The sequence below is a fragment of the Carex rostrata genome, chromosome 15, assembly GCF_964058835.1.
Source record: "Carex rostrata chromosome 15, lpCarRost1.2, whole genome shotgun sequence".
Classification (NCBI taxonomy): Eukaryota; Viridiplantae; Streptophyta; class Magnoliopsida; order Poales; family Cyperaceae; genus Carex; species Carex rostrata.
Window position 1 is genome coordinate 9,642,066 of NC_135932.1, and position 11,672 is coordinate 9,653,737.

The following is an 11,672-nucleotide window of genomic DNA, read 5'->3' on the forward strand; positions in this document are numbered from 1 at the left end:
CATTTGGGCGATAAAGTTATTTGATAACATATTTTCCTCTGTTTGCTTAGGATGTTAGCGTGCTACCTTTACCTGATAAATCTAGGGAAGATATATTGATTTATTTCAAGCTTTATGACCCCGAGAAGGAAGAGCTTCGGTATTTTTTAAATTTATGTAGCATGTGTATTTTTTTTTTCCGATAAAAGAAAGTAGCTCTTCTGATTATGTATTTTGATGTCCATGCTGAACTTAGTTATGTGGGGAGACTGTTTCTCAAGGCAGCAGGAAAGCCAATAGAGATTCTTGCAAAGTTGAATGAACTAGCTGGGTTCCCAGATAATGAGGAGATTGAACTTTATGAGGTGCTTATTCATATGCGTAACTTAATATATATTATCTTTTATCTTTTTCACACTTGCACATCAGACTATACATGAAGCTTTTCAATTTTGGATTTGTTTTTTTATTTTGAACTTGTCATGTCAGGTTGCCATGGGTATTCTTACATGTGACATGGATGACAACTGGTGCATTTGCAGACATGTTTATTTCTTGAGATAACTCTCATATTACTTCATTTTGTGTTTGTAGGAGATCAAATTTGAGCCAAACATCATGTGTGAGCCAATAGACAAGAGAATCAGTTTCAAAAATAGCCAGGTCTGTTATGACATAACAAAGGAGTGTACAATCAGTGCAGAAATGTAAAATTATATGGAATGACTCTCTTAAATTAATTTTTGCAGCTTGAAGATGGTGATATTATCTGCATCCAGAAAGCTATTGTACCCGAAAGTGAAACCAATTATCGCTATCCTGATGTTCCTTCATTTTTGGAGTATGTCCATAACCGCCAGGTACAGTAAATATTGTATATCCCTAATAAAAGTCAAAATGAAGAGATTATAGAATGTGCAACTCTCTCTCTCTCTCTGTATCTCTAGTCTGTACCCACCCTCTCCCCTTTGAAACTTATATCTGTTCCATAATAGAATGACTTTTCTTTATAAAATGAGACTAGAAAAAGATTTGGATGTTGTAGGTTTTGTTACCTTGTATTTATTTATTTGATTATCATCTGACTAATAATTTTGCTGAATGCATGATGTAGATAGTACATTTCAGACTTCTGGAAAAACCAAAGGAGGACGACTTTAGTCTAGAACTGTAAGCAAACTTTTGTTACTTTGTAATAGTCGAGATTAAGAATATACCATGTTCATCTATTTGAGTGCCCAGTGATATTTACCAGTGCAAAAGGCAACCCCATATGTGCTGAGTTGCCAGAGAGAAACAAAAGAAAAATGATAACCCAAACAAGAACAGAATGATCTATAATTTGGCAGTGATATATTTTTGTCTATACCTAATGGTACCGGCCTATATGTACCAGCTAATTACTTGGGAAAAGAAAGCCAATTATTTCTGTTTTGAGCTACATTTATATTTTTATTTCCTATGTTTCTTACAGATCAAAGCTTCACACATACGATGATGTTGTAGAGAGAGTTGCCCGTCACATTGGACTGGAAGATCCGTCTAAGATCCGTCTTACCTCTCATAATTGCTATTCCCAACAGCCCAAGCCTCAGCCCATTCGGTACAGAGGTGTGGAGCATCTCTCTGACATGCTTATCCATTATAATCAGGTGCATTTATATTTCTTATATCGAATCTTACCGACCGGATTGTAGCACTATTTGTACTAACTGATTTGCCACTCTTTAGTGTTCTAAAAATGCTGTTTAAGTGCAAATTCGTCTTAACAATTATAAATATAAGAATGTTAGCAGCTATTTGCTTGAAGAGGGCAGTAAATAGAAATCAACTACAAAAAGGACTAGAAATTAGACTGAATATTTGTACAAGAATAGTGTGGAAGTACCATTCAGGCACTGGTCTTGGCTTCTTTTCATAAATGATTCTGTGTGATATTAGAGGCTTTCAATTTAAGACCTGTTATCTGTTATCACCACCCTCAAATGGGGCTTGACAGCATTTTCTTTTAAGCTTACAGCATTTTTATAAAATATACCATTATGAATATATGCAATTGTTTAACAAACTAATGGTTTGGCATCCGCAGACTTCAGATATTTTGTATTATGAAGTGTTGGACATCCCACTGCCTGAGTTGCAGGGTTTAAAAACTCTGAAAGTCGTATTTCACCATTCTACAAAGGATGAGGTACATTGCAACCCGATGCTTATCATTTTCTTGCATAAGCTCCTACATATCTGTTATTGAATGCTTTTGATACAATGATACTGGTGAACAGGTGGTGAGTCATACTATAAGGCTTCCAAAGAATAGCACTGTTGGCGATGTGATCAATGACTTGAAGTCAAAGGTACTTCGCATTTTGAATTGGGTTTTCATTGCCAAATACAACTTGTACTTGTTTGTACTGTGCCTACCCAACCAGTTAGGATCTTTGTGGTATTGCCAGCCTTTTTGTTTGGGTTTTAGACTAGACGTCAATCACAAAATGGTCGGGACAGACATTTTTCTGCAAAGTCAGATAACATAAGAAGGTACGTTAGTTGTGACTAATCAAACGGGGGCACCTGATGGAAACAATTCTGTGCTTAGTCATACTGAGTTCTAATTCTAGAATATAATTCTCATAACAATTTGCATGTCTAAATTTCTGTATATATGTTTCAGGTGGAGCTTTCTCGTCCAGATGCGGAACTTCGGTTGCTTGAGGTGTTCTATCACAAGATTTACAAGGTTTTCCCCCCTTTTTTTCATTATTTTCTGGTTCTGTTTTTTGAAGTTGTAGATTGTCAACTACTCAGCTGGGGCTACTGACTGTGTTTGGGATGAGCCTTTTTTGTTGTTATCCGCAGCAAAGCTGCATCTTTGATTGTATGTGGTTGGTATGTCATGGGTTTGACATGGCTGCATCTGGCTCTGTAGAAAGTTTGAGTTTGTTCAAATAGAAAGACAATAAAAAATGTTTCTCACTTTACAGCTATTGTATTAATTTTGGTTTTCTTAATCTCCATGGTAGATTTTCCCTCCCTTTGAGAAGATAGAAAATATAAATGATCAGTACTGGACACTACGTGCAGAGGAGGTATATCTTATCTCAGCTCCTGATTTATTATTGTCTACAACAAAATATATACCTAGGATCTTATCTTTTACATTTGTTGGCTACAAGAGGTCGCACACACTTATAGTCATGCAATTTTCTATTTATGGTGTTTTTCTCTCTATTTTGACAGATACCGGAGGAAGAGACTAACCTTGGGTCTCAGGATCGGCTTATTCATGTTTACCATTTTATGAAAGATCCAAATCAGAACCAGGTACCGAGTGAACCTAGTTGGACTGTTCCAAGCAAATTTAATATGCTTTCAGTTCCGTCATCACAGTAGTTTCTGATTCTTGTGGTCTTCCCTTGTATTAAGGAAAAATTGTTTATTATCAAATTGGAAAGCCCAAAAGGACACATTAATTATTATTTGTAACTGTTATTACTATTGGGAGGGGCAGGTACCATGAAAATTTGTGCAGGTTAAGAAAAAATATACAATTATAAAAACAGGCAGTACCAAAAAATGGAGAGAACAAATTTGGATTACTTGAACTACAATATTTGGAAAGTTCCGTTTGTGAATCTTTTCGCTATTGTTTTAATTTTCAACAGCAGGTGCAGAATTTTGGAGAACCGTTCTTATTGGTAATTCGTGAAGGCGAGACTTTAGCGGAGGTGAAAACACGTATTCAGAAAAAACTTCAAGTTCCAGAGGAGGAATTTGCTAAGGTTTCACTCTTTCTTTCTCCCATATAAAATTAGGCCACTTGATGAGAAATATAGTATAAAATATTCGCTATAAAATCTCTATACAGAATGATTCCATCAATAAGGAACATTCTTAGATATTAGGTGATAGAAAATGATGGGGTACTTGAGGAAGTAGAATGCCTTTCATTTCTTCAGGTTTTAACTGGTTTTTTGAAGAGTGTCAAGTTCTTGTTTCTTTTGTTGTTGTAATTAAGTGAACATGGATCTCCTTTTAATTATAAAAGATGATTTTCCTTTGTTCATTTGTTGTGTTGTATATTCTGCTCTTTTGTATCATGAAAGTTGTTTGGGATCTACAACCTTTGATCCAAAATGTATAATCTTCTTCTTGATTTGTTGTCAGTGGAATTTTGCATTTTTATCCATGAATCGCCCTGAGTACCTCAAGGACAGTGATGTCATCTCCAGCCGTTTTCAGGTGAATAATTCTTCTCTGTTGCTTAATCTTTTTTTCTTTTATATGGATATTTGTTTTATGTTAAATGCAACATTACTTGTTTGCATTCTTTATTGGATACAGAGAAGAGATGTATATGGTGCGTGGGAGCAGTACCTTGGTTTGGAGCACACTGATACTACTCCTAAAAGACCAATGATTGCAAATCAGGTATACCTACGTCATACATGTTTCTCTCTCTCTCTCTCTCTTCTAGAGACATGTCTGAAAGTTAATTCCTTGGGGGATACCTGCTTCATTTTATTTCCATCAGAAACAGAAGAGGTGCTTGAAAGATAAAAAAAAAAAAATTATGCATCTTATAAAACTAGCGTGTGCAAAGTGCAAAGTGCAAAGTTGGGTTATTAACTTATTATGTCTACAAGCTGTACATGTGAGATACAATTAAAATGGGTTGCTTTAAGCATATTTTCTAATGAGAAAAGGAATTCTCTCCAGAACATCTTATTCTGTCTCAATTTCTACATGCCTTGCAATTTGATTTTTCAAAGCATTGTTTACATCTTTTCATTGAAAACCTTCATTTTAATGCAGAACCGACACGCTTATGAAAAACCAGTGAAGATCTACAATTAGTGTTCGAGGAATCTCTCCTAGTGGTTCATCTCTTTGTTTGGGTCCTAGTTCAGAACTAGAAAAAAAAAAAAATGAGAGGAATTGATTAGATTGTTTATTAAAAGTCGTAAGAAACAAAGGCTTTTTGACTATACTTTATTGCTGGTTTTTGTTGTTGTCTTTCCTTATAAAAAAAGGGCCCCATTAGGAAGGATGTCTCATTGGAAAAGGCTAGTGCATAAAGTTTTGGTTTTTTGGCAACGGGTTCATGTATACAGCAGGGATAATTAGTCTAGTCAGAATATGTTTTATTATTACCGTTTATTTCGCTTTTTATATGTCTCTATTCCTAATTGTTATTTGGTAAAAAGGAAAATTTGTAAAACTTTTACCATGTCTACGAATCTTTCAGTTCTAAAAATGATGTAAACAGATGGGAAGCGGTGTTATTTTATTCAGTCCCTATAGTTTTACATCATCCTGTTTCATTTTTCTTTAGAGTTTCTTGCTTTTAAGAGTCCATTACCCAAATCACAGATTGTGCCTTCATCAAACGAATTTTTTTTTTTTTTTTTTTAATATGCATGAAGTTCATAGGCACGCTATTGTATCAAAGTTTTCATATTGTCGACGAATATTGTAATAGGGATGGGAAGCAACGATTAACAAAATAATTATTAAAATAAAAAAATAAATAAGATCATAGATATGCTTTGTATAGTTTTGATGGTTTGTATCATAATGTAATAAATTTAGTACAATATTAAAATTAAGCGGTTGATTGATTTAAATTTTGCCTAATTGTTGACTAATTAATTGAATTACATCAATAGGGTTATAATTTTATTAGCTCCTGACCACGTATCAGGTTGAAATCTAAACTTAAAACATGATTGTTGAGATTGTCAATATAAAAATTCATTGATGATAGAGTCTAATTCTATAAAAATTTATTTGTCAATTATTGCATAACTCAATCGATTTCTAATTAATCTATGAAGCATACATACGGCTTTGTATTTTATGTGAATGGATTTTGTCACAAGTCCTTTGTTAAGGTCAGATTAATTGCACAAATATTAAGGAGAGTGTTATTTTGAGCTTAACTTTTACAATATTGAGCTTGAGTGAATTTTTTCTTTCTAAATATATGTTTTACCTTCTACTCTCTCTCTTTTCTGTCTCAATTTTAATTCAAAATTAATAAAGAAAAGTAAAATAAAATGTTGGAATCCCATGTCTCCTCTCTCCTTCTCATATTAATTTCCATATCTTCTTAATTTCTCCTTTCTATATCTCATTTCTTCTTAATTATTTTTCAGCCTCTCAAGTAATGTATTTGTCATAATATAATGCTATTAATAACATATATATTTTAGTTATGAAAGACTTATTTTACCATTTTTTTAATCATATTTAGCATATATGAAGTAACTACTAACATTAATTAATTAATTAATTACTTTATATGTGCATCAACTATATATAGCTGACCATATAATAGTTTCATTAATTATCAGGTCACAGTGTCACACTAATTAATATTCATGCTATGATAACAATACTTTATATTATAATATATAAATTTTACGCTATATATCATTAACTAATATAAACATACTGCAAGTTGAATATAATCGGTATATATATGTTATGGCGGCTGAAGACTTTGTCATGAAAAATAAATTTGAAATATAGAAACATACTGGAAGTTGAATATAAACACACACATGTATGTTTTATGTTAATGGAGAACATACTTATAAGAAATGTTCGGCAACACCTCTTAATTTGCATTAGAGTTAAGTCTAAGGAGATTTAAGGAATCGATAATGTTTGGTTGTCTTAATTTGTGGATGGTAGCTAAGGAATTTAAAGGAAGGGGTAGAGCCGTAGAGGTGCCTTAAGACTCAAACAGAGGATTAAGATTTGAATAAAAAAAGAGGCTAAAGGAGGTGATCCGTGCTAAGGAATCAGTATTCAGCAAAATTAAGCAGCTAAGGAAGATAAAAGAGACTTCTTTAATTTTGAGGCTTAAAAAAGTCTTGCTGAACAATACCATGGGTAGTGCATTCCACTGGGTACGATCTATTGATTAGCTTCTCGACTTCCTCTGTCTCTCTATATCTCTTATATGTTATATGTAGAGTAGAACTAGGGTGTTCTTAAGTTCACCAAGTTCTTTGGTGAACTCAAGTCGATCTAAAACCCATCGAGTAGGCTTTAAAAGATGAATCTAAACTGTTGAAACCCGCCTACTTTACAAGTGATGCATCTACATGTAAAGAAAAAAAAAATTAATTTTGTAATTAATTTTCCATAGAGTCAAGTGGTAAAAAAACGTTCAAAAAAATGAATGCATTAAAATTAATTTATTAACCTTCTAATTTTGATTCCAATGTTTAAAAATTTCACATGTTTAAAAATTAATTTCAATGTTTAAAAATTTCACATGTCTACTAAATTAATTCCAATGTTTAAAAATTTTACATGTAGATGCATCACTCATGAGTAGGCGGATTTTAACGGTTCGAATTCGTTATTTGAAGCCGATTTGACAGATTTTAGACTTGAGTTCACCAAGAGGCCTGGTGAACTTAGGAACACCCTAGTTTTACAGCTCGTTATATGTATTTTTTCTTGTCAGACCAAGAGAGAGATTTCCATAATGAAGTCTGTTAGTAATCCACATATATGTTATATATACGTTAATTCTTCATGAGTTTTGCTAGTTGATCAAAGATTTACATAATCTTCAAATTTATCTTTATCACCGGTGGTGAATTATTAGATAACACTGTAAGCACCTCTCCCTAATCATCTATTTTCATATTTCATTTGTAATGAAGATGAATTATAATTGTATTTTTGTCTTGAACAAATGCGATGTGGTAGTACCTTTCTTTATTAACTTTATTAAGAATTTCTGGGATTCAAACAGATTGTTTTTTCTCTATGAAAAGTACTTTTCTTTATTAACTTTTTTCTATATTAACTTTTCTATATTAATTAAAAAGATAAGAAAGAGAGTAGAAAAGTAAAACAGATATTCAGAGAAAAAAATTTCTCTCTGATCTCAATATTGCAAAAATTTAGCTCAAAATAGCCAACCAAATATGAAGGGTTGCACGCATCATTGCATTCCACCCGGGATTGATCTCAATGTCGACGTGTCCGTATCTAACCATAAATACTACGTTACATATGGATTCGAGCAACTCCCTGCGCACAACCACCCACGCAGAACAAACCTCAAAACCGAGAACCTCCTAAATTCCGAACTCTTCTGCCTAACCCTCTCAAAACTCCTTCATGTCAGACAATGCTGCCTTTGCCACTGCTACGGCTGAGTCGATGGAGCAAATGGCTCGCTGTTGTACCGAGATAGAGGCGTTGGATATTAAATTTGAGCCAAACATCACGTGTGAGCCAATAGACAAGAGAATCAGTTTAAAAAATAACCAGGTCTGTTATGACATAACAAAGGAGTGTACAATCAGTGCAGAAATGTAAAAATTATGGAATGACTCTCTTATTTTTTATTTAAAAAAAGGCTGTGTAACAGGGGAAAGGAGTGCGTCCAATGCACATCATACTCAAATTTGAGTTCGATGGATTCAGCTTCTGTCTGATCTGCTTTAGGATCTGTGCGTGCTAGATCCGCACAAATATTGAAGCAATGCACACTGGTTTAAAAGCGGATCAGACGGAAGCGGAACCCATCGAACTCAAATTTGAATCCAATGGTAGTCGGACGCACCCTGTTCCCCTGTAATAGCCCATTTCACATTTACCAGTAAAAGTTATACAGACTACTAATTTACTCCCTTAAAAATCGCAAAGATTAAACCCCTCTAATAATTTTGCTGAATGCATAATGTAGGTAGTAGTACATTTCAGACTTTTGGAAAATCCAAAGGAAGTTGACTTTAGTCTAGAACTGTAAGCAAACTTTTGTTACTTTATAATAGTCGAGATTAAGAATATACATGTTCATCTATTTGAGTGCCCAGTGATGTTTACCAATACAAAAGGCAACCCAATATACGTTGAGCTGGTAGAGAGAAACAAAAGAAAATGATAACTCAAACAAGAACAGAATGATCTATAATTTGGCAGTGATTTATTTTTGTCTATACGTAATGATCCTGGCTTATATTTACCAGATAATTACTTGGGAAAGAAAGCAATTATTTATGTTTTGAGCAACATTTCGATTTCAGATCAAATCATAATCATGAGAAAAATTCCTTTTCACAAAGAAATTTCCGTCAACAAGCTATCTACTTAACAGTTGGATCTGTCTATGGCGTTTGACAGAATGAGTTGGACTTTCATTGAGAAGGCCCTCACTGCGCACTCCATCCCAATGCCATATATCACTTGGATTATGGCTTGTGTACGATCCGCTTGCTTAACTATCCTATTTCAAGGATCAGGGGTGGTTTCATAACTCCCATGCGAGGACTCCGGCAAGGTTGTGCTTTGTCTCTCTACATTTTTATTCTCTGCATTAATGTTCTAACTTCGATGCTGCAACACCAGCTTCAACAAGGCAATATAAGAGGACTCATCCTGGCACAACAAGCACCATCCTTGACAAATCTCGTGTATGGAGATGGCCTGCTTTTAATGGGTCAGCAAATCGGCAGGAGGCTCAGCTCATCAACAAGGTGCTCCAAACCTTCTGTAATCTCTCAGGTCAGCGCATATCTCCGGAAAAATCAAAACTCTGGTTTTCTAGAGTTACAACCCTGGCCCAGGTGAGATCAATTATGCGAATATTTGGGGCAAAATTTGCGGATGAGAATGAGACTTATCTGGGAGGCCCGGTAAATGTGTCATGGCCTGCTGGTAAGTTGGTCCTCATCAAATCAGTGTTGGAGTCACTCCCTATGTACCATATGAGCAGCACACCGATTCACAAGTCTGTATTGGATAAAATTCAGTCAAAATACGTGCAATTTTTCTGAGGTAAAACTGAGACTAGGCTGATCTGTTTGGTCAGATGGGATAAATTGACAAGGCCAAAGTCTGACGGGGATTTGGGTTTCCGAAATCTGTCCACAATGAATAATGCACTGATTTTAAAATGTGCCTGGAATATAGTCTCTGGAAATGAGGCAATATGGGTTCAAGTTATGCGTGCGAAATACTTCCCGGCATCATCCTTTTGGCTCACTCAAAGGGATGCCCCATGCACAAGGTTATGGTGAGCGATGGTACAACTTCGTGCAGTGCTAGCACACAACTCAAGATGGTCCTTGGGTGATGGGCTAACCTGTCCGGCCTATGGACAACCATGGTTAAATGATTGGAGACAGCTCCCGAAACCAACGTCACATCAGCTGCTGTTAAAGGTAGTGTCCCTCTTCGATAACAATTCTATGCATTGGGATATTCAGAGATTGATCAACTATATGCTCGACTCGTTGCAAGCTTTGGAGAGACCAATAGTAACTGATTTGGAAAAACAACTTTGGAAAAAAGTCTGGAAAACCAAAGGAGTAGTGCCCAGAGTGTGTATGTTCTTTGGGAAGGCGATCAATGGTGCTTTGCCATCATCTGGAGCGCTTTCAAAAAGAATACGTACCATTGCACTGCACTGCAAACTATGTCAATTCCCGGTTGAGGATGCTGCTCATGCGATGCTTCACTGCCCCCATGCAAGAGCAATTTGGTTCATGTCTCATTTGGGCTTGAGAACATCAGACTTACCTCAACAGCAATTGCTCGTTACCCTGTCTCAAATCTGGAGCTGTCTTACTGAGGTGCATGTTGCATTCTTCATGCCATTGGCTTGGAATATCTGGAAAGCCAGGTGCAAGCAAGTCTTCCAAGATGTCACTTCTGTACCAGCAAATATCATCAGTATGCGACTAACCTATTCTTTTTGCTGGTTCAATTACAAGCCGAACTGTCAATCTTGAATCAGGAGCTCTACAACCGATTCAGTGTCATGAGGGGTACTGTGCATGGTCTGATGGCTCTTTTCATGCATCAAGAAAAGGAGGAGCAGCATAAGTGATTCAATTCAATCAGCAGCTTATTGTGTATGAAGTGCGAGGTTTTCAATCTACTAGCTCACTGTTTCAAATGGAGGTCATTGCATTGTTAATGGCAATGGAACAAGCGGTTTCTCTAAAAATTTAAGAATGTCAGTTCTTAACGGATTCTAAACTGCTAGTGGATACTTTTGAACCCAAAAGAAGGCGGCAAGTCATACAGGTGGTGGACTAGAGATGCTACACGGAAATGAACCAGATTGCTCTGATTCTGAAAGCATACTCAAAATTTTGCTGCAGACTTATACCAAGAGAAGAGAATACCAAGGGCGACTTATTGGCTAATAGGGCAAGGGTGGAAGAGTTCAACTATACTGGTTTCACCTTTCCTTCCTTCTCAGAATATAGAAGCACTTAAAATGGAGCTCTGGTAACAGGAATTAGGTTTGTTTTATATAATAATGGTAACTCTGTAAAAGTCCTGTAAGCTCCTTGATGGAATTAATGAAGCGCCTACGGGCTTTAACCAAAAAAAAAAAAAATTAATGTAGACAACTGGGTAACGATACATCATAGACAATTGAAATCACAGGCAATTTTCCAAGGAGAAGGGAAAATACGAGGACAATAATCGTTTGCCGTGCAATTGACTGTATTGTTGACTTATTTTTAAAATCTTGTGCGTGAGTAGATATATATTTACGTGTGGTTTGGTTAATTTAGGTTTCTAATAACATGATATCAGAAAGCAACATTGGTCCAATACATCTTATAAATAGAAAATGTTAGAAGAATCTGAAATTAATTTTGCAATTAAGAAATTTCTAGAATAGTCAAACATATTCACTTTACTAG

General features: G+C 35.3%; 1 protein-coding gene across 5 annotated transcripts in view; it reads left to right on the top strand.

Moving 5' to 3' along the window:
- LOC144566277 (ubiquitin C-terminal hydrolase 12-like) overlaps nt 1-11,672 on the top strand; it is a 43,854-nt gene that overhangs the window by 8,496 nt on the left and 23,686 nt on the right. The window contains exons 18-32 of one of the 5 annotated variants that reach the window (XM_078316263.1): nt 51-139; nt 236-344; nt 574-642; nt 729-839; nt 1,094-1,149; nt 1,454-1,631; nt 2,069-2,170; nt 2,262-2,333; nt 2,651-2,716; nt 3,000-3,065; nt 3,217-3,300; nt 3,642-3,758; nt 4,144-4,218; nt 4,321-4,407; nt 4,792-5,233. In XM_078316263.1, coding sequence (XP_078172389.1) covers nt 51-139; nt 236-344; nt 574-642; nt 729-839; nt 1,094-1,149; nt 1,454-1,631; nt 2,069-2,170; nt 2,262-2,333; nt 2,651-2,716; nt 3,000-3,065; nt 3,217-3,300; nt 3,642-3,758; nt 4,144-4,218; nt 4,321-4,407; nt 4,792-4,833 — 1,323 coding nt within the window. In that variant the 3' untranslated portion in view covers nt 4,834-5,233. Of the gene's footprint in view, nt 1-50; nt 140-235; nt 345-573; nt 643-728; nt 840-1,093; nt 1,150-1,453; nt 1,632-2,068; nt 2,171-2,261; nt 2,334-2,650; nt 2,717-2,999; nt 3,066-3,216; nt 3,301-3,641; nt 3,759-4,143; nt 4,219-4,320; nt 4,408-4,791; nt 5,234-11,672 lie in introns of those variants that run through there. The other 4 variants (XM_078316264.1, XM_078316266.1, XM_078316265.1 and 1 more) reach the window with 4 other exon arrangements.